This window comes from Pan troglodytes, chromosome 3 (assembly GCF_028858775.2).
Source record: "Pan troglodytes isolate AG18354 chromosome 3, NHGRI_mPanTro3-v2.0_pri, whole genome shotgun sequence".
NCBI lineage: Eukaryota > Metazoa > Chordata > Mammalia > Primates > Hominidae > Pan > Pan troglodytes.
Window position 1 is genome coordinate 84,842,114 of NC_072401.2, and position 23,812 is coordinate 84,865,925.

The following is a 23,812-nucleotide window of genomic DNA, read 5'->3' on the forward strand; positions in this document are numbered from 1 at the left end:
TTACTTGGTAAACAGAAAGTTACTAATTCTATTTGAAGAAGGTAATGTGAATAGTTTATCCAAGCTAATACACATGATATATTTAGCTCTAATGAAATGTGACCTAGATCCGTGAATGTAAGAGAGTAGTTTTGGAATTATTTGTTTGTGAAACTAGTTACTTCCACTTTACAGCTGTTTCTTCTCTCAGAACCTTGGGGCCTAACCCTCCATCTAAATGCAACATATGGGAAAAATAGAGCTTGACCAAGTCCTGGTTTTGAATTGATAATTGTCAGCTAAGAATTTGCACCGGTTTTGTTTCATTTTTGTCTTTCAGTAATGTGGTGAATATGTGAGAACTGACACATACTCCAGGTCCACTTTGAAATTAGTAAATAGTTCAATGGGAAAAAGTAGAAGATAATATTAAATTGTTTGAAAACAGAATAATCTGTGCTTCAGTTCCTGATTTTTCATAAATTTGTATTCTCATTCAAATGAATGAATCACATAGGAATGTATGTAGTTAAAATATACACAAATGTATTATATGAAATATGTGCTGAGAGTTTAAAAAGTTAAATATAGTGAGATGCTATTCTTGTTGAAGTAATTATGATATTGCTCTTTAAAGCATGTAAAGATCACCATGATCCAATTCATGTAGTAGTAAGATTAAATGTATTTTGTAGAATTGTGGTATTTAAATGCTATCCTTATTAAAATATTCATGTCTATTTTTATTAGTTCTGATATATATTTATCTACAGATATATTAGCATATTTGTATATATGTATGTATGCATATAAGTGTACAATAAATATAGGTGTATTATATATATACATATGTAATATATATACTTCTATACACATATCACTCTATAGAAAGCTTAAAGATTAATGAAGTCCCCTAGGGCATATAAAGTAGTAGCTCTCTATAGCAGTAATGCTAGGCTGAGCTCTAAAAATGGAAGCTGTACAAAATATCTGTTCAAGAACATGAACAGTTTTTATAACAAATCTTAAAATTGTACAATATTGTGAGATGTCAGCTAATAAGAAATCAGACAAAACCAAGATCTCCCAATTCTTCAGCTTTCTTTTATTCATGGTCTTTATGTGGAAATTTCCTTAAGAATTTCAGCGTTGGGGTTGGGGAATATGTAAGAAGTGACCACCTCCACCCACCAACCTAATTTGTTGATCAGTAATTCAAAGAGGTTTGAAACAGAAGGTTTTGTGCTGCCCAAGACTGTATGGGAATGGATTTACTGGCAACCAATTAGTTGTCAATTATTCCTCAGGATTGGTTGCCTTAGGACATGCTCTGAAAGGAGTGGGTAGGAAGAGCTTAGTCACGACCCCCACAGGCTGGCTCAGATCTCAGGCAGTTAACCTGCACTCTATCACAAAGAGCAGATAAGAAAATCTGGCTGAGTTTGTCAGCTGTTTGAGGAAGCTGGATAATCCTCCAAATTTCCAGAGAAATTTGTCTGGGCTAGTAATACAACAAAATAGCAGTATAGATATGGCTAAACACCAGAAATCTGCTGCCCACAATCAGCTTTTCTAGTTCCATTTCCTTTAATGTGCTTTGAAGTTTAAGTTACAGCTATCCAACATTTAAAATTGTAAAACATTTTGTGAGAACTAAAAATCAAGGTTTTATAATGAAAACTTTTAAATTTAGTTTTTACTGTGGGTCATTCTTCAGTAAATGCATCTCTAAATTGGTGGGATGTAGTAACATACACTTACAGAAAAAAAAACCAAAATGGTGAAAAACATTCAAAGCAGCTTGAACTTTGTGAAGTGTCATATAAGAGGGTCATATGTCATTGAAATTACATATTTAATAAGGGTGCTAATGGGAAAAGCTAATTCCTCAGAACAAACAATTCCCATTGATATAAAAGTTGAATGAAAAAATTAAAACTAACATTTATAATTTGATATTAGAATCCAGGAGAAGACCTTATAAGTATTATAATAATATATGAATATATTTACAAAAATTGTGACATTCATTAAAGAAAAATTTTGTTGGAGCATAGCAATTAAGGCTGGGAAGAAACCATACACTGCTTAACTTCCATTATCAAAATATCAACAATTTATTAGTAATATAAATGGAGAGGTGATAGAGATTTTAATGAAGATTGACTCACAGAAATGGAAAATAGGAAAATACAGTAGCAAGTGAACTGTTCATGCCAAGTATAAGATACTTAGGTTCTCTGGTTGCAAGGTTTTAAATGGCATGCTTTTTATCTTTGTGAATTTCAATTAGACTGCAATGGGCAAGTCAGGAAAAGAATATTAATGATGGAGGAGAGAGCTGGGTGGTGTTCCATTCTTCACAGAGCAAGCTAAATAAGAGAGCGAATGTTTGTTTAGGTTGTAACATATTAAATGTTCATCCAGAAAATGGTGATTAATAGATTAAAAAGGACAGCTGGAAATATTTACAATGTAAAGGTTTTACTCTCCTCCCATAATCTTCAAAGCAAAGCTAAAATTTACTGTAGATTAGCAGTGCCTGTTAGAAAAACTGCACCATCTAGGAAAAACATCTGAATTTTTGGTGCATAACTAACAAAATTGAAGTGTTTGGCACATATTGACTCTGAATGTAAAATGACAGAAACATATCAGCATACTTATCTCTCTTTTTTCCTTTAAATTGTCTAACGTTTATAACAACTTCTGGAGGAGATAAACACTGGCTCTGCTTTGCCTTAGTAAAATGTGCATAACATTCTGTCTTCTGTGCAGTACAAAAAGGAAAATGTCCCCCCCCCTTTTTTTTTGTTCAAGTTGCACGTTTGGATTTTATCGCCTCAGATAAAACAGAACAGAAATGAGACAGATCAAACACACAATGCTGAAAGTGTAAGATGGGACTGGAATTCCAAGTCCCTTTGCCAGCAAAAAGCCCTAAAGGGGGAAAACCTCAAACGTTGTTACCTTTCCTCTCACTGGGGAATGAGTTGCAGAGGTAGTAGAAACACAGCAGGTCCGTTTTTGCTCCTGGGTAATGTAAACTTTTTGGAGCTGTTGATTGAGTTTGATCACCTGCTAGGGAGGGCGCCTGTGAAAAGAGGTTGGAAAAGGATTGCTGGAAGTGAGCGGGAGGTTTCCCAAGGTGTGTGTGTAATCTGCAAATGGACTTTACTGACTGGCTCAAGGGAATTCTCCAGCTCTCAGAGCTTTCAGGGGAAATCGGTCTTTATTGCAGGAGTGTGAAGGAATGAATGGTATATCAGGAGGGTTAAGGAATCAGATAAACTTCCTGCTGTCTGATTTCACGCAACATGCTTTGAACTTGGTCCTGCGTGGATGCGTTGATGACTAAGTAAAGGCGTGATTAGTCCCCTTGCCCTCCAGCAGGAGCGGAACCTCTTTACCTCTTAGCAGCCACGTCGCTCCACAGTAGGGTGATGTTGGGGGACGGGCGGCAGGGCGCGGCCCCAGGGATCTAGGGCATCACAGCCACACTGCATTCCCGACTTTACACCAACACCCACCAGCAGCCCTGTCAGGAACCTTGGGGCCTCTCGGAAGCCCCAGCAAGCGGCCTCGGGGAGCAGCCCGGGGCTGCGCGTGGGCTCCGCTCCTCCGGCGAGGTGTGGGCGAGGGGAGCGGCGCTCCGAGCGCACCCAGGCGCCCGACGCCGCCCGGGTCTGCGCCGCTGCTAGTGCCAGGCGGGCGACGGTCAGTTACCAGGGATCCAGGGATCGAGGCAGGGGAGTGTGTGTGTGTTGGGGGGGGTGGGGGGGCCCTGCCTTCCCGGGAACCTCCTTAGCCCTCCTACCCGGCCTGACTCCTCCTCCTCCAGGCGCGGGGCTCGTGCCCGCCACCGCCGGCGCGCACCGCGCCTCCGCCCGCGTCCCCCCAATTTCCCCCCCGGCCCCAGCTCCTGTCATCGTTTTCCCCCTCCTCCTCTTCCTCCTCCTCCTCTTCCTCCTCCTCCGCCCATCACCGCCACTACTAACGCCTTCGCCTCCTTCTACACCTCGCGCCGCCGCCGCGGCTCCTAGCGCTCCTCTCCGGCTTCCACCAGCCCATCGCTCCACGCTCTCTTGGCTGCTGCAGTCTCGGTCTCTCTCTCTCTCCCTCTCTTTCTCTCTCTCTCTCTCTCTCTCTCTCTCTCTCTCTCTCTCTCAAGTTTCCTATCTCGTCAAGATCAGGGCAAAAGGAAGAAAACACCGAATTCTGCTTGCCGTTTCAGGTAGGGTCGCACACGTTGGTCCCGATAGAGACCCTTTCCTGTTTGTCTTTGCCTGACGTGCATGCCTCATCTCCCCCAACCCCACTTTCAGAGGCTCCCTGGAAACGGAGGAGGCTCAATTCCCCCACCTCCCTCCTCCCCAGCGCACTTAAAAAATAATTTCGATACTTATCACCAGAAGCATATTTGCAACTACAATAAAATCCAGGACACCTGCTCGGCAGCACGTTAGCCTGGCTCTTTTATAGTCTTCAACTTTGCTCACTGTGATTACCGCTGCCTGCCTGGCTGGTGTTTGCTGCCGGAGCCTCACGCGCCTTCTCTTATTGTGATCCTCGGCTCCAGAGCAGCTGTCAAACGCGTCGTTTCGCAGCACTTGATCGGAACCCGGCTGCCTCTAAGACTTGGTCTTGGGCAACCGTGGGTGGGCAGGAAGGGAAATTATTTATTTTATTTTGTTAAGGGGAGTGAAGAAAAGAAGACGTGAGGACCGCAGTTCACTGTAATGTAGAGTAATTGCAAAAGTGGGCTGCCTGCCCCTAGCTTTTCCCGCTGTGGTTGCGGAGGTGGTCTTGGTTGAGGGGGTTGTGGCGTGAAGTACCCATCTCTCCTCTCCTCTCCTTTCCTCCCCTCCCCTCCTTTCCTCCCCTCCCCTCCAACCCATTCCCTTTCCAGCTGCTATGCCAGTTTAAAGTCCAGGGTGTTATTATTACATGTGTGCGCAAAACAGTGTTTGCTGATGATGAGGCTGGGGGACGTTCCTGGCAGAGAGAAGTCTGATTACTTGGTCATCTTGCTGTTAAAGAAAGAAAGAAAGAAAAAACGAAAGAAACAGAAAGGAAAAGGGTGGGGGTGGGGGTCCATAAAAAAGAAATCGTCTCTCAATCATCAAGTCCTACACACAGTCCAGGAAGTAATCTCCATAGCTTTAACACGAATCCCTAACTAAAAGGATATTCTTTGGGGTTACTTGGATAGTGGAACTGAAGGCAATTTTAAGTGTATTTTGTTTTTCATTCCATGGCTTTGTAAAGAGCGGCGGTGATGAAGACAAAATTGAACATCTACAACATGCAGTTCCTGCTTTTTGTTTTCTTGGTGTGGGACCCTGCCAGGTGAGATATTTATTGTATTTGACTATTTTAATTCAGGGCAAAGATGTGTTTCTTGTAGGCCATTAATGCTTTTGAAAATCAAGGGTGTTTTAAAGAATTATTTCTCAGAAAAGGGGGTGTATGGGGAAAGTGAACTATGAAGTAGTAGACTGTAAAAACTTCACTGCTTCTCGTTCTCAGTGATAAGATCCAAAAGCAAACAGAAACACTTTCCATGCAGAACATTCACAGAAGAAAAGAAAATCCTTTCAATGACATATTCCTACAAGGAATTGAAGTGATTAATTATAGGCACTTATAATATAACACCAGGATTCGATAAGGAAGCCAAGTTTTCCTTCGAGCTGACAGAAAAGTACCAGCTAAGTGATTTGAGTGTTAACTAATTTTTTTTCCTTTTTCTTTTCTTTTTTTAATGGTATGGCTCCTTTAGTCACTATAGAAAACCCAAAAGATGTGTGAGTCTTAAACCTCTAGGTGGAGGTAGTATACAACTTCACAATCACAAACAATGAAACAAAAGCTAGATTTATTAATCATCAACTTTTTGCATTATTAAGATTTTTTTCTCAAATGCTTACAGTCAGGAGTACTGATTTAAAATATGTAATGAATTTTCTTTTGCCTATGCTATAAAAACATGAAATTAATTTTTATTGCTTTCAGTAACTTCATTTTATTTTGTAGACTTTCCTGATTTTCATCATCAGTGGACATCTTTTCTTTAATGCCTTTAGGATATGATTCTCAAAATACCAGAAGACTTAAGATACAAGTTTTATAAGAATGTTCTTGTAACTATTTATTTTTAAAAATCTAATAAGTCTTTATTATACTTTTATTTCTCTTTTAACTTTTTATTTTATTGTCCAAGTAATGGTCAAAGTATGAAAACATTTCTTAGAATTGAGACGCCATCTATCTCATAAAGCCTTGTTTTTATTTGGAAAATATCTACTAATTTAATGACTACATATTGATTTGAGAAAGAAAATATAAAATGTGATTAAGAAACACTTTCAAATGAAAATATGTGGAACTTTATGAACATCTTAGTTATTGGTTTTAAAATTAGCTTAAGTAGGCAATACAGAAACTTTTGAGGCTAGAGGGTATAAAGTGATACACTTACTTAATTTGTAGATGTTTATCTTCATTTGAATATTTTAATATTTTCTCTGCTCTTAAGACAGTATTTGTTTGAAGTTGGTTACCAGTTTTTGATGTATCGTGACTATTTATAACTACTAGGTCTGTAATCATTTAAACGCAAATGGACACTTTTAATAATATTTTATACAATGCACCTTGATCAGAATGTAATTACATATTGTCTTTTATTTTAAAAGAGTGGACAATCCATGATCAATTAATAATCATTGAAAATCTCAGTGTTTAACCATACTTCTCTCAACTAGTTTTCTGTTCTATATTTGACCAGTAATGCTTATGCCAGTATTGTATTCTATTATATAAATGATTCTTTTTTGGAGCCAGCAATTTAAATCTCTGATTCATTCTGAGAAAAAAAAAGACAATGAAAAGGGACATTCTGTTTTATACATTTAGTTGCTTCTGCAACAAATTGCTGCATGTCACAGAATCAGGTGTTTGGCTTTATGATGGAGAAATAATGGAGAAAATCACAATTTCTAAAGCTTTTCTGGTGATATTTTAAGACCATTTGTTCTTTCTACAAAATTGTCACCAAAACAAAGTAACTAGGCATTTTAATCTTTACAATATTGCTCTTCTCAGAGACCAATCAGGAAGAACTAGGCTCTAAGGATCTCTGCAGCTGTGTATGTGTTGCTGATGGTTTCAGAGCCCACCTCCACCTCCTGGCTACATGGAGCCTGGCACATAGCCAGTGGAGTTTCCCCGATGCTTATATTGCACTTGGCCATTGGGTGGAGGTATACCCAAAGTAAGGAAAAAATCCTGATTTAAAAGAGAAAAATACATATGAAAAAGAAAGACACTTATGAGAGAGATAGAAAATATATTTACCTCCAAAAAAGCAATTTATTTTCCAATTAATATTGAAAACGGTTATTTCAGGAGTCTGTTTGATTATTGGAATTTTCTAACTGTAGAATAGCAATACTAATAGTGTTTGCATGTGGTAATCTACAATCATAATATATCCCAGGAGATGGATTTAGAAAGAAAATGAATAGTCCACATAAAATGTTAAAGGGGCAAGAATCTCAAATAATGTTAACATCAAACTTCTGATAATCTACTATTTAGAATCTATTTCAATTTCATGTTTACCTTTTTTGAAGACATACCGATATTTATAGAAGTTAAAAAAAAAAGGAGGAAAACGGGTGGTACTAATAGCTCAGGGAGTGTTAAAATTTAAATTAAGGAAGAAAAGCATGTTGGCATTTGCAAAACACACATATGTATATATATCAGCTTTTAAAATTATCTGTTTAGGTTGGTGCTGGCTAACATCCAAGAAGATGAGGCTAAAAATAACATTACCATCTTTACGAGAATTCTTGACAGACTTCTGGATGGTTACGATAATCGGCTTAGACCAGGACTGGGAGGTAAAAATAGTTTTCCTCTTTTAAAACTCTTGTAAAATAATGCCTTTAAAAGTTAAGGGTAATATTCCTATTTTAATACTTTTATATATGAATGCATCACTGTGTATATAAAATTATAGAAAATAGAAAGTAAGATATATGAAAAAATATTATCTGTGATTCCTTTTATACATACATAATGTATTTAACATATCTTTCATAGAATGCCTAAAGTCATATGGAGCCCAGACTTTCTGCATGAATAGTTTTTAAATTAACTTTCTCACACTTAGAGTATGTTAAAATCTAGCATTATTGAGCAGATATACATATGAAAGTATATTTCATGTGTAAAGAAAGTATATTTACTTTCTTTGATCATATTTTCATGTCAGCTCAGATACACAGAAATGAGGAACATAAAAAATTTAAGAATGTAGTGGTTGTATTTTAACGAATACACTTTTTGGCATTCTATGATGATACTTCTTTACACTTGCATGTGATATTTCTAGAATACAGCACAACTTTGTTATTCTTGAAACTTTCAAAGACATTTCAGATATACGTTAGACATAGGTCTAAATTTTTGAATTGTGGCACAGTTTGATTTCAAATTTAAATATTTTTTATTCAGAAAAATAAAATAAATATTCAGAAAATAAAATTTTTTATTCAGAAAAATAAATATATTTTTATTCGAAAAGGGAAAGAAAATTTGGCTTGGCTAATATGTTAAATTTTAATGATCACGTTTATCACTTGTTTGTTTCATAATCATTAAGACATTTAGTTTCACAGTTAATTCAAAATTAAGACAAATTAGTTGAACAGTTGATACTAATACAAGATTTATGTAGTTAACCTGGTTATTGCCGGGTTTGGTGACTTTGCAATGCTAAGTTGCTGGAAAAGATTTGTATTAGTCTGACTAAATTCCTGAATATTTATGCAAATAATTCTTTTAAAAATATGAGTTTTGTTTATATATATATATGTTAGGCAATTGTATGGTTTGGGTTGTCCATGGGTAAGAAAAAAGTTGGAAGAGACCCAACTGGTTCAATAATATGCCATTTAATTTCTATTAGTTTTTGACTTGAATCCCTGAGTGATATCTTACATTTTAAGAGAGAAATCCCAGAGAGGAATAATGTTCACAGGTATGACACATTGTATCCTGAAGGAAGAATTCAGTTGTTTAATATATGCTCAGTTTCTAATAGGAAAAATAAAAAGGAAAAGAATATCTGATTAGTAATTAATATGCCTAACAAGCATGAACATAAGGAATTACTATCCAGGTTAACATATGTGGCAATGAACTATTGGCCAAACTTGTGTAAGATAAGTAAGCCTAGTAAGTAAGAAGTAAGGTTCCCATAATTCACAATCGTGGTTTAAGAGGCATATTGCACTAAGGCAGATTTTTTTCATAAGGCATAGATCATATTATTTTAAAATAAATCATCTGCTGTCAAATTTTAAAATATCCAAGTTAGCCTGTAGACTTTGTCTCTTTGAATTTTTATGAGGAATATTTATCCTCTGGGTATATGGTTAGGTAGTAGAAACTACCTGTTTGAGGACTTATGTATTGCCATTGATCTCCTTATATTTCTTTTGTAAAATCTTGCATCCTTTTTATTTCCAACGCTTGCATTCAAATAGAGATTTACATTACCTTGTTAATTTGGTTAATGCAATACATGAAGTGGCTTTTCTTGAGTTATTCTGTTCCTTCCTCAATCCTCTGATATTGAACATATGCTAATATCTCACAGTCAGGTCAGTCTTCTTTTAGCTTTATAATCCTTTTCGTATGTCACCCTCTTCTCTTGATCAAGTGCCAACAGTGGCTCCCCATTTCCTTTGGTAGATGGTGGCGAGGGATAGTGGAAGGAACATATTCCTTGGAGGCAGACAGGTCTAGACTGGAATTCTGCTCCATCCACACACAAAGCTGTGCCTTGGCCATATCACCTCTGTTTCTGTGGCTGTGATATAGTTATCTTTAGGGTTGTTGAGTTGATTATATAAACAAAAAGTGTACACAAAGCATGTGCTACATATTGGCATTTCAATGATATCAATTCTTTCTCTCCTCCCTTAAATTGTTAATTTAACAAGGATTTCCACAGTCTATTTCTCTGGTTTCATTTACCACTTTACCCCACCTCCAATTCTTCCTGCCTTTCAAACACATCTATTTATTTTCTCTTGATAATTCATGCTCATCTATTCCTTTGGCTTTTAGTCATATGATCTCCTCTGACTGGAATCATTTTTTCCTCATCCCTTCTGCTTACCTAAACTCTACCTTTCCTATGCAAATCATCTTAACACCAGTTCTTTTTAGTAAAGATCTTTCTTAACTGAATTGAAGCACCCAGATGAAATTTTCTCTCAATTTTTTTTAACTAGTCACTGGCACTATGTCTCCTGGTACATATTATGTGCTATCATATATGATTTATTACCATTTTATGTTTCTCTTGTTACCCTATTAAGATTCGAAGCTCATTGAGTCAAGATAGTGTATAATAAATCCTCCTTTCTCAGCAACTAAATATTGATTTGCATATTGTGGTCATAAAATAAATGTTGATGCTTGATTAACTTTTCTGTGACCAGCTCACTGTCTGGAAAATGGGACTACCCATATCTGGCTGACCTTTTAGTTAGGAATGTTGAGGTGGTATGTTGAGTATCGCTCTTAATGAAGAGAACTTTGCTTTAGACTGGAGATTTAGTAAAATCCTGGTTCTGGGGCTAAGCAGTATGTGACCTTTCAATCGCTAGCCTCTCTGGATCTATATTTGTCATCTGTGAAACAGGATTTCTAATGACATTCTTAAATTTTTTACGAATATTAAATATAATATATGCAATGAATTTAGCATAGCGACTGGCATTTAGTGGACAGTTAATAAATGACAATAACTAAAAGACTTTGAAGAACTTGCTAAATGTACTGTTTCAAGTTTAAATTATTATCATGATTACCTCTGCATCCAACATTTTTAGTCTGAATGCACACATGTCGTTTCAAATGGAAAACTCAGGGAAATTACCTGTATCATTATTTCCCAGAAATGAATAATAAGGGAAAAATGGGCTCAATTTGATTTTAACGTATCAAACTGCACATCTCTGTTGATGGATAATCTATTTAATTAGTCTCAATTGCTATTTTCTTTCCTTTATAACTATGATATAAATGAGTACATAGAAAAGAGGAACCGGTTTTGAACTATGAGTTAGAAAAATTGTTCTTTTCACCTGGCTCTATCATTACTAGCTCTTATTGTAGACATTTTGAGCCTGGATATTTTCTTTGGGAAAATGGGAATAATAGAATTTTATTCTGAGAGAAGGAGAGTCCATTGTGATTCATTTATATGACAAAGATTATATAATATATTGAGTAAAATATTTTAAGGCATTTAACGATTAATAATAGATCCCTTTAAAAATTTAAGTCAGAGCATGCCCCTCAACTGCTCAGATCCTTGCAATGGTGTCCTATTCATTCAGAATAAAAGTTGGATTTATTTCTTGTGGCGACCTGCAAGGCCCTGCAAGGTTTTTCTCCCCACTCTTTCTTTAACCTCACCTCACACAACTCTCCCTCTTGCTAACATCGCTTCAGTCACATTAGCTTCCTTCCTGCTCTTTGAACACACTGGGATACTCTGTGGAGCCTTTTCCCTGCTTGTATTCTCTTCCCTGGTGTATCCACTGATCTCACCTTCTCAACGAGGTCAACCCTGACCAACTTAATGAAACTCCAACCTGTCTACCCATCAGCAATCCTGATCCCTTTTGCCCAATTTCATTTTTTCTTTGTGCTTCTTTAGCACTTTATATATATATATATATGTGTGTGTGTGTGTGTGTGTGTGTGTGTATGTGTGTATATATATATATATAATTTATTACCATTAATTGCACATTTTTGTTTCTTTTGCTAGAATGTATGCTCTATGAGGTCAGGGATTTTTGCTTGTTTTGCAGCTTGATTCACTGATATATCTATCCTAAGCATCTAGAACCGTGCCTGGCACATAGTAAGCACTCAACAAAATATCTCTTGAATGACTTTCCATTTTATTAGTTGATTTCATTTTTGCTTTCAGTGTGCCACCATGAAAATGATCAACTATAGAGTTGACTTCATCCTTAAAATCAATGGAGTGATTATTTAATTACTATACCAGCCTCTCACTATTAACACCAATATATTTTAAGTTGATTTCTTGGTGAATTGGGATAATTATTACACCAATTACTCAGACTCCTGATTTACAGTACCTGTGATTCTGCCATGAACTAACTGTGTGATTTGAGTGATTCATTTATCCCATCTATGACTTAATTTACTCATCTGTGAAGTGGGAGGAGGAGTTCCACTGATTCTATTTATATCTCGCAGGAATAGTATATGGCTCAAGTACATTGAAATTCTTAAGAAAGCGCAATGTGACATACAATTGATAGGAATTAGTATTGTTAGGTATAGCAGAGGAGAATTCTTCAAGGAGAATATTATGTTAGAAAGTAATATTCTTTGAAAAACATGTCAAGAAAATATTGGTAGGCCTTATGCATTTGGTAGTCTTATTTCATTGTGGGCCTGAAAAATTGACATGGCATTGCCTCAAAATCTTATCTAACAAGACTGTAGATGCAGATTAGCTAGAATTAATAACTGTATCAAGTCTTCTCTTTGTCTTCAATTTAGTCATCAGAGGTAACAAGTCGGGGTATCTCCCATGGATTTTTCTATTTCAGAGGAGGCTTTCACATTGTTAAATGAATAAAAGGAGCAACATTTGTTATTTTGGATCAATTTTATAAGGTCATTGGAAAATTGAATGTGTAGACAGGCCTCATATATTTATGATAGCTGGCATCCACATGATCAAGAGTAACAACTATTAGCTATGACAAGCCTTGGAATCTAAATTATAGATTCAGCCTGGAAAATCTAGATTGAGTACCATGCTTAACTGCATTTTGAAAAACTGTTTCGAGGAGGTTGGCTAGTTAGAACCACCCTCTCCCAACCTGGTACTTTTGTTTTATACTCTGAAACCTTGAAGATGCTTTATGCTTAAAAATCATGAAAAACTTGAGGTCTGAACACAGACTTAGAGTATGATGGTCAGTTTTCAACTTTACTCTTGGATATTTATCCTTAGACTGTGGAGAGATGTATGATAACATGTTTCCATGGATTTTATTACTCCTCAAATTTATAAAAAAAATGAAATAGAGGCTATTGAGTGGGCAAAAATTAATACCAAAAAATCTGATCTCTCCCAGAACCTAAGAGGAATTCTGACCTCAAAAGAGCATTGTATTACTTCATGAAGTAATGGTTAAGATCAGTGCCTGCTTTTGAATTCTGTTCCTATTATATATTAACTATATGACTTTCAGCACATTGCTGAACCTCTCCTTGCTTCAGTTTCTTTATTTGTAAAATTACAAGGCTTATTGGTTTGTTGAGGGCTTATTTTACTTTTTACATCTAATCCCTTTGGACAGTGGCTGGCAAACAGAGTAAGAACTCAATACATGTAGAAATTATTATCGTTATTGTTGGTTCTACTACCACTTCTACTAGAAATGAAATAGAATATATCAACCCATGTCGCATTTAATTTATAAAAGCTTTGACTTCCAAAACATGATAAACTTGGGGCATACAGGATCCAGCTTTAAAGAAAGAAGTTATTTGTGTGTTTCTTATGCATTCAGTCTTATTGTGTGGGCACATCTTTGTACATGAACAAAACCCCTGAAAACAAAACCAATGAAAAAGATGATGCATTTATCTTCACGATTACTGTCATGACATATAAAAATTTGGCACCATCAATTCAAGATAATGAATTTGCCTATAGAAGCAAAGCTGTATTTACAGAATAAAAGCTCATTATATGATATAAATGATGATTTTAGGGACATATTATAAAATTGAAAGCACAGTCACCACCCTAACCTGGGATATACCAGACACTTCAACAGCAAAACCTCTGAGTCTTGAAACTTTAGAGTATATATCCTGATGCTTGATCACATCATACTTATCTTTATGATTATGGGTGGTGGAGACATCGAGAGAGAGAACATGCTGAGAGTGGTTTGAGATCTCAGTATATAAAACTGTGGAGGCGAGGGGAAGATAGGGAAAGGTAGGTTGCAAGATGAGTAGAAAGAAGAGATTGAGCTGAGCTGTTAAGTAGTTCTAGCCTCAGATGAAGGCAGAGTAAACTCCAGATGTTAAAGCTTCTGCTTCTTTGAAAAGCTGTGATGTTTGGCATTCTCCTCAATCAGGCAGCTGCAGTCAAGGCTGATGCTCCTTCAGAAGCATGAGGCAGCTGAGAATCTAGTCTCTCTGCCTTTCAGACTCAGATTCCTGGGGTCTCCTAAAGTTCACTGAGTAGGATAACCTTCAGAATAAGCCTTCCGCATAAGAAGATTTCAGAGCCCTTTCATGCTCCACATGAGATCCACCCACTAGGCTGCCTAAAGGTCACAGGGAACACTGCATTTTATTATTTCATGAGTGAGAAAATGAAAATAAATTGGGATGATTTCGCACGTATGTAAATAGCTTTTAATAAAAGTGTAAATGACTGATATCAAGTTATTTGTCATTTCCTATTTATTTAAATTTACTTTGTGGGAGGCATGAGACATGTGCTTGGCTGCCTGAAGTGGGATGCCACTGGGGAGGCTGGAGACTTGTGGACACAGCTTTCAGAGTCAGTTTCTTGAATTTTGCCTGGGGGCTATCCCACTTCTCTCCATATGGCATGGAAATAGCATGCTGATGGACTTCATCACAGTGCATGCTAGGTTAAACTAGAAACACGGTAATGTTAGGTACAGCTTTTTGTGATGCTTTTTAATATTTTGAGGAATGACTAACAAGCATCTTATTGTTTCTGCATACACCTCACTGTGTGTTGCTTGCCCACTCCTTGCTGCAGAATGGGACTAAGATAGGCTTCTTAGGAAATAGTTAGGGTGAGGTAGTTTTGCAGAATTTTTTCTCAGTTGGTTATTTTAACCAGATATATAGCTTGTGATTGTTTTATAGGAAAGGCAGACTGAATATGTGGCAGTGCTGGTATGTATTATATTAGATAGAAGCACTTTCTCCCTATACAGCAAGTGTCAGGCAAAATTCAAGGTGATGTCAGTAAAGTGCATGGCCCAGAAAATATTGCCTACTTTTTTTTTTTTTTTGAGGCAGAATCTTGCTATGTTGCCCAGGCTGGAATACAGTGGACTCAATCTCAGCCCACTGTGGCCTCCACCTCCCGGGTTCAAGTGATCCTCCCACCTCAGTCCCCTGAGTAGCTAGGACCACAGGTGTGTGCCACCACACCCAGGTAATTTTTAAATTTTTTGTAGACACAGGATCTCACTATGTCTGGTCTTGAACTCTCGGCTTCAAGTGATCCTCCCACTTTGGCCTCCCAAAGTGCTGGGATAACAGGCATGACCCACTGCGCCTGGCCACTACCCATGTTTTAATGAACTAATACTAGTGTTTTGTTTTCATCTGAAAACATTTTTGGTGAATAGCAGTTGGTTTTTTCAACCATCACTGTTGTGAAGGTGTTGTCCTCAGTCATAATTTTGAGGGATGCTTACTTTGGCTGTTTCAGGCACAAGCATGCCTCACTCACTGTATTTTTTCCCTGTAGCACTTCAGCTCAGATGCAGTCAAAGTTTTTGTTTCTCTCCCCCTTAATACACAGTGGATAAATTGGACCATAAGCATGACTGATCCATTTGTTTTAGTGTCCTATTTTGATTGCTACAGATAAATCACCTTGTAGAAATCTATATTGGTAGTGAAGATAGTGAAATGAACAGATTGGCCAGTAAACAATTCATTACTTTTCAATGTGTTAACATGGAAAGAGTCAAATGAAATTATTCTAGTATTTTGTTCCTTAAAATGTGTATTGAAAGAGTGTGATATGCCAGCCACTCTACTCTGCAAGATATAAAGACATACAAGGTGTGGTGTTGGTCTTCCTGGAGATGAGGTCCCTCAGGGGGAGATGAGGCATGTACACTGTCATTCTCAAAATAGCTTGAAACCACAGAACACATGGTCCATTATAAGAACATTCTATTGAAGTTTAGAGAAGTAGGAAATGATTTTTACTTGTACCTTTTAACTGGAGTTAGCCAAGTTTTGTAGCTGTAAGTATAGCTCATTCATTCAACTGTTTCTTACTAAGGGCTTAGGATTTGCCGGGTACTATTTTAAATGCTGGAAATACTATCACGAGCAAGACCCAGTCTGCATAAATTCATATCACACCATATTTTGGCTCGTTCTGGCTTTCATGTGTTCTAGGCACTGGTTTCTTCTTTCTCTTCTTAGTTAAGAATTCTGTATAACCACTCTGTGTTTTCTTTATTGAACTTTAAGTATTCTGTCATAAAGGGAAGAGTGATTTCTGGTATATTTACTGTGAGGCGAAGAATTATGATATCTACAGAAGAGTGTAAGGCTCAGAGAGCACATTTTTCTATGTCTGTAGCAGGGATGTGGAGGGTGTTTAAGTGTGGCATTCCCAAAAGTACTAAGACAGTGTTAATTCCAATAGAAACTTCCGGATTCTCCTCAATTATCTTCTTTAGAAAAGCTTATTTGTTTTGAGCTACAGGTAAAAGAAAAAAAAAACTAGACATGAACAGCAAAATGAAAAACTTATGAAGAGTTATATGATGAGAATTATATTTATTTCTTCTAAATATTTAATGTTGTTAACACAGAATTCTGGAAATTTTTGTTTTTAACTTAAAATACCCTCATCCCATGAGGTACAGATCTTATCATTTACAAATAAGGTATTATAAGAAGAAAATTAATGTTTAAATATTAAATGATTTTATACAGAAGCTCATCAAATTAGGGATATCAACTTATCATCAGATACAGATCCCTTCAAATTATTCACTGGATTTTGCAGTTTAAGTAATTAGCATTAGTGGTAGTTTTGTTATTTTTGTGTTTTTATTATACCTTTTTAAGATGCAATCTTAATTTGATCTTACCTATTTCACCTTCTCTATATTCCTTGTTGTTTATTTCAGTATTAAAACATGTTAAAAATTGAAAATGGTTTCACATAATTTTTTTAAAATAGTATTCTGTCATGAGAGCATCCATTTAATAAATATTTTTATTAACATTCAGATTGTCACAAACTTATTAGGGGAGTGAATGCAAAATGTTTCAGGGATATGTGTGATGCCATTTTTTTTTGTATAGAAGCATATCAGTATTCTTAGAGAATATGATTAATTAGGGCATTAATAATTTGATTTAAAACATAATAAAAAGTAAGATGTCCCTTCTGATATATATAAGTATGCATATAGTAGTCATCAAAAAATACACTAAAATAAGGTCATAATATTTTCAAATATTTGGTGGAGATGGTTAGCAAAGTCTAATAACTTTGTGGATATTTCAGGAATATACTGAAACACATGAGTATTTCGATATAATGGGTAGTACAATTGGATTTTGTCTGTGAGTAGAGGAGTAGAGTTACATCTCCAGGTTAAGGAAAGTTGAAGAAGGTATAAAAATTACAAATGTCTCCAAGTAGTACTACAAAATACGTTATTTAGATTATGTTTTATAATGGGACCTAACATATTTTAGTAAGTATTGGATAGGCATTTGGTTTCCATTATGTTGGCAAAGGGATCAGATGCTTTTAGAATTAGGTATGTTTAAAACTTCCCAGGACATAAGATAACTCCAGACTTGAACTGGAAGGGTTTAGAGGAGGAAGACAAATGTCATGGGGGACTTTTAGAAAGAGATGGAAGATTTCCTGTTTTAATTACTTGTGAAGATTTTAGATTTTGTGCAAAAGATGCTGAGTTACTAAGATTTTTTGGTTGGAGAGTTCAAATTTTTTCAATTACATGCATTTTTTAAGGGTCATTACAATAGAATTCAGTAAGTTAGCAATAGTCAGAGAATCAGGGTAAATAGAACAAATTCACTGTTGTTACTGTGATTATATAGAGAAACTCTTCAAAATTTTCAAGAAAAAAATAGTGGGCTAAAATGCTACTTAGGTTTGCAAGGAAGATTAAAATTTGGATACCACAAGAGAGGACATCTTAATTAAAAGAAAACGGAATTGCAAGGCTGGTGTTCAGGTCAGGTAGCGGGGAGTATGGGAGGATAGATTTAATTAGCTATCTAGGGCATGTAAGGGTAATCATTCAAGCAAAAAATGGGAAACCAATGATTGTGCTTAGTAGACTTGCAAAATAATTGTGCAACACATATTCGAGTAAAAGAAACTTCGGAATCTTAAGAGACTAAATGGGGCAGGCTTACATTGTAAAAATATCATACAACAATGGGAGTTAATGTAGAGTCACTTTTAAGGAAGCAGAGGATTTCTAAGACAACAGTAATTAAAACTGAGGATCCTTTTATCATTTTGAGTAGTTTTGGCTTAGTGGCAATTATAGAGTTGCAGGATCAGAGATAACTAACAAGAAAACCATATATAGAACCATATTATTAGTAATAATTATATTAAAATATGTCACCATTTAAAATAGATTAAATGTCATAAGTTGACTTATTATTATTCCAGTACATACATCAGAATAACAGTTATCTGAACTCTTGAGGGAGAAAAGACAATGTAGTAGTGAGGAGAATATTGCTGTAACAGATTCATTTCAACTTTCATTCCTTCAAGCTTCCCTGATAATCTGCAGGGCTCTAGGAGGTATTTTTGGCTGCTGCCAAATTGATGGCACAATTAATATCTTTAACAGGGAGGGTCATTTAGGATTTACATTACAATCTGTGAAATATAGGGGTGATGAAAAGTTCCATGGAATACAGTTGCTGACTCAGGATGAAGATGTTTACATTCAGATGCTTGTTACACAGATGTTCACCGCGTTTGCCATTCTCTTTTAGCTGCTACCCCACCCAGTCTGGTCTTTGTCATTTTTGGTGACAGCTTCTAATACAGTCATCTCAGCCTCAGATATCTGATTGCCACCAGTTCCAGGGGGCAGCTGCAATTTCTGCCTGTGTTGCCACTTCATTGGAACAGCTGGGATGTTAAGCAAAATCTATCAACACAAGGAAATTGGGCAGGTGCACGTTTAAGTGAGTGGATATGAAAGTTACTGGGGTGAAAGCAGATGTCTCTTCATCAAATCCCTTCCCTTTAGGGAACAGTTTGTGGTCTGTTATCTCTGTAATTTTCCCCACCCTCTTAGAGAGGGTGGTGTAACACTTTACATACTTCTGTCTGAAGACATTAGAAAAGGATATAATAGTCTCAAGTGGCTTTTTGTACCGTGAATTCAATGCCAATTGGAAACAGGAAAGTTTGCTCTTTAGCATTGGAATAAAATTATCAAATATAGGTAAGAGAAGAATTATCATAGTCGCCTTCATCAGTTAGGGATGTGTTTGCCTGAGTGTAATAGGAAATTCCATCTACAGTGACTTCAATGGGGGTTAATTTTTCTCACAAACAAGAATTTTACAGATAGGTGGCTCCTAGCACTGAGTTCTTAAAAAGGTGGCTTAAAGAACATCGACTCTTTATTTTTTAAATCACCTTCCTTAGTGTTTCCTTCTCTTTATGCTTGTCACCTCATGATCCCAAGATGGCTACTGCAGCTCCAACTATCCTATCTATGATTAAGGCCAGAATAAAAGGAAGGAGTGGAATCATCTGTTCCTTATGTCAGAAAAATAAGCCCTCTGGGCACTTGCAGCTGATTTCTGCCTTTACCTTCATAGTTCTCTGCAGCTAGGAAGACATCTGGGGAAATTAGTGTCCTGCTTGGCATTGGGCACATTTCTGCCCTAAATAAAATTGGATTTATTAGAAAGGAGGAGGATGTATTTGATAATCAGTAAGCTACTGGCAATGTCTGTCACATCTGCTAACTCTCTAATAGAAAAGTTACTTCCTCTTTCTGTGCCTCCATTTCTTACTTTGTAAAGTGTGCATATGAATAACCTGGTTGGTTATTATTAACATGCATATGTTGATTCAATACATTTATGTTGGGCTCAAGATGCTGCATTTCTAACAAGCTCCTGGGTGATGCCAGTGCTGCTGTTCTGTGCGCCACACTTTGTGCAGCAAGGAAGTGATTAGCTCAGGCTACCATGTCCTACAACCCCAGGGGAAATTCATAAAGAATATAATGTAGTGAAGAGAAGGGGTCCTTTAAGTGCTCACTAAATATTATTATAATATCAATTTTTTGACACTTAGAGATTTATAATTTTTATTTCTAAATGGTGGTGGTGGTAAACTTTATTTTTAGCAGAGTATAAACATGAACAGATTTATTTCTTATACTTTTACAAAATTGTTGGTAAATATAAGACTGACCATTAATTTAGGTGGATATGCTGCATAATATTAAATGCAATTTCTCTATCCAGTCATGACTGCACTTTAGTTATATCATCCTCTATGAGTAAAAAAAGTCTATATCTATACATGGTATGTAGAAAAAATTAAAACTAATCTGTAATAATGCTCAGTAGTATTTGAACCTTGCTTTATAAAAAAATGTATTGGATACTGCAGTTAATGAGTTGTGGGAAGAAAAAATCTGTAATGAAGGTTGTGAACAAAATCTGCATGAATAATTGATTATAAAAATAACTAATTTAAATCTGAATTTGGTATTATGGTAAAAAATTACCACACATATAATTTTGGCAGAAATATAATAGTACTCTTGATTTAAATTATTTTATGTTCTATTTAACATGTTCCAAATTTACCCTTTGGAGAGATAAAAGGGATGATGTTCTTTAAAACAATATTATATATGATTTGTGTCAGAGCTTGACAAAGACCACTTAACAAACCTAGAGGATGCTAAATTGGTGAAAAACATTGTACTTTAATTTTACAGACTTGCTAAGAGGAGAAAAAGCCTTTAATTTGATCAGAGGATTTTGTGATGGCAAAGCTGTATACTAGAGTATAAAATAAACACTAGTTTGTATATAAAGAAAATTCTTTTTATAAAAGCTGTGTGATCTTGGACTAGTGTTATCTCTGTGCCTCAGTTTCTGGAACATGAGTATGAGGGGACTGTAGTTCAGTAACCTTCAATGCCCCTTCTATCTAAAATTTCTCCTGTGGTTTTTTTTTGTGTGTGTTGTGTGTGTGTGTGTGTGTGTGTGTGTGTGTGTGTGTGTGGCTTGTTTCAAGGCAAATAGAGTAGAAAATAGGGTTCTTGGAACAGAAATCTAAAACCAATTTTTTGTTTGTAGAGAAATAGACAGAGTATAGAGTTGAATACAAGCTAGCAGAATAAGGCTGCAAACCTCTAAAGTCTGTCCAGTCTGGAAGGACACAAAGGCTGCTTTGGTTTTCTGACTCCTAGCAACTAGAAGTTTGTACAAAATTAGGTGCTCCCATTGCATGAAAATCCCAATTAAGAGTTTCTTTGAAACCTGAGTAAGGTTTGATTAGGAAGTGACTGGTGTAAGTAAGATAGTAATGAATGCATCAAATTATATTTCTCAGCTGTTTATGTTTCTAAATCTTGCTCTACATTCTTTATACATGGCATGTGAATGGCAACATCTCTTCAAAGCTCTTTTACTGCTCGTCCTGTTGGACTTCATAGATCTACCTCCACTTGAAAACTCCTCTTTCCTGGTTGGTTGGTTTTTTTGTTTGTTTGTTTGTTTTGTCCCTCTACTGTTCTTTATCAGTTTTTTTCTTTGGTTTCTCTTTATCTTCTCTCTTCTGAAGTATATGGGTGTATTCCAATGTTCTATACTTTTAATTTTTAATAAGAGTATACTAATACTCTTATTACCTTTTAATTTTCCCAGAATAATTCAATTTCATGACCTTAAATATTAACCTATATGTAGTTTATTCACAAATTTTAATTTCTAGCCCTGATGCTTTTTTTTTCAGCTTTGCTTATTATTGCTCACATGAACTCCTTTCTATGATTATCCACTACTTTCATGATCCAGGGCACTTAAGGTAGCTCTGTAGCCAATGACCTCTGTTCACTTTTTTGGTTCCATCTCTTACTACTTGTCACTAATTTTGTTTGTGGTGGTCCAGACTCACTGAATTAATTTCATTTTTTATTTTTTAGGAAAATTTAAAAATAGACTTTGGACCACTAGCCTGTGAGTCATTATGTAGACTATTGCTTCTATTGGGAACCACATTTTCCTATTTTTAGGTTTTACCTTAGATGTCACTACCTTCTAGAAGCCTTAAATAACTTATATACACACATTTCCTTTGGAACAAATCTCCCATTACTATATTTAATATAACTCTAACATGCAGTTTTGTAATTCTATCATACATCTATTGGAATCTAAGATCTCTAAATACAAAGACTTTTGACTCTGCCTGTTAATTTATCCCCAATACTATGTGTAATATTTTTAGGATATAACAGTAATCATATATGTTGAATAGATACACAAATGATGAACTGTGCCCTTTGATACATGGATTTCTCAAATTCAGTTTCTAGGAACTAAACTCATAATTCTGCCACCTAAAACTGTTTTTTTCAGCCTGTAGTTCTCTTGCATGGCTAATGGTATCTGTATTTGTCAAGCTGCAAGAACTAAATATCCATCTGAAAATAATTTTTCAAATTCTCTTTACTCCTATTCAGTTTCTTGCTTCTAATCTCCATCCTCTAATCCACAGGCATCAACATAATGTATTGACCTATTCTTGTTTTTAAATAAATAATTAACTTGAAACATTTGGAATCCAATAAAATGTGAACTTCTGTCTTCTCTTTTAAAAATGACAAATCTGGTGACCCCAAGCTGAGATTCCCAATGACAGTAGCTCAGTGAAATTCGGTAATAGCTTCCCTGATTACAGGGGTGTGCCCTCTAGATTCAGCCAGAGATCTATCCAGTGTATGTCACTCAGTCAAGTAAACCGCTTGACCAGGAAATACTGTGCTGCCCCAAGGAAACGTTTGAGTATATTAACCTAGCCCTACCCTATTTCCCATATTGCCAGATTTCTAACTTTTAGTTAGATTTGATCATGTAATTATTTTGCTCAACATCTTTAATAGCTTTCTTCTTTCCCGGTTTCCAGAGTGGAATCTCCAGTCTGTGTAACATAGCCTTCAAGAGCCAGAACAAAGGGACCCAAACTCAAATGCTCTCCATGGGCAGAACAAATAAAGGAATGAGTGGAGCATAATGGAGATTGAAGAACTGGAGAGCACATTTCTTGTATGAAGGGGGTTGAGTTTTATCTGATCATTGCCACATAAGTATTTAAAATCAGAGTTGCCAGATATTCCAATTATTTTTCAAAAGTTGTTGAAGATCTCCATTTTTATAGAAAGTTTTCTTCAGTCTTAAAGGTCAACCAATTTTCATTTAAATCAAAGTAAACAAAATCTGTGCTTCCCAAACAAATCACACTTGAGTATTAGTTTGCAGCCTCTGGCCCTAAACCAAGACTTCTCATAAAGGGTATGAAAAAACCAGTTGGAAAACTTGTTAAGTGCAAATTTAACAAATCTTCAAAGACTCATTCAGATTTGGTTTGGTCCCAGAACTATATTTCAACAAATGTTCTTGATTCTGATGCACATGGTCCAAACACTGGAATGAGTCATCTGTTTTCAAGGTTCTGGTTAAAAATGATGGTTTCTTTCTTCTTTCTCTCATAGTACTTTATTTGAACTCTTTTAAGTTAAAGGGAAAAAGAAATGTATATGGTAAGATTGGTCTGTTACCAGATGAGTCTAGCTAGCATTTTCCTCAAAACCTCAAAGAGAGGCCTCTGTCCCCCATTGTTCTGAGGTGGCTGTCAGTGTTACAAGGTCAGAGTCCTACTTTTGTTTAGTGA

At 36.0% G+C, this 23,812-nt stretch overlaps 1 protein-coding gene across 18 annotated transcripts in view; it reads left to right on the forward strand.

The window, feature by feature from the left end:
- The first annotated feature begins 3,626 nt into the window (after window positions 1-3,626).
- GABRA2 (gamma-aminobutyric acid type A receptor subunit alpha2) overlaps window positions 3,627-23,812 on the forward strand; it is a 150,943-nt gene continuing 130,757 nt past the window's right edge. For 4 of the 18 annotated variants that reach the window (XM_016951803.4, XM_003310415.6, XM_063809655.1 and 1 more), the window contains exons 1-3: window positions 3,818-4,213; window positions 5,248-5,328; window positions 7,774-7,889. In XM_016951803.4, coding sequence (XP_016807292.1) covers window positions 5,258-5,328; window positions 7,774-7,889 — 187 coding nt within the window. In that variant the 5' untranslated portion in view covers window positions 3,818-4,213; window positions 5,248-5,257. Of the gene's footprint in view, window positions 3,697-3,817; window positions 4,214-4,415; window positions 4,726-4,757; window positions 4,780-5,247; window positions 5,329-7,110; window positions 7,256-7,773; window positions 7,890-23,812 lie in introns of those variants that run through there. The other 14 variants (XM_063809658.1, XM_063809661.1, XM_016951809.4 and 11 more) reach the window with 13 other exon arrangements.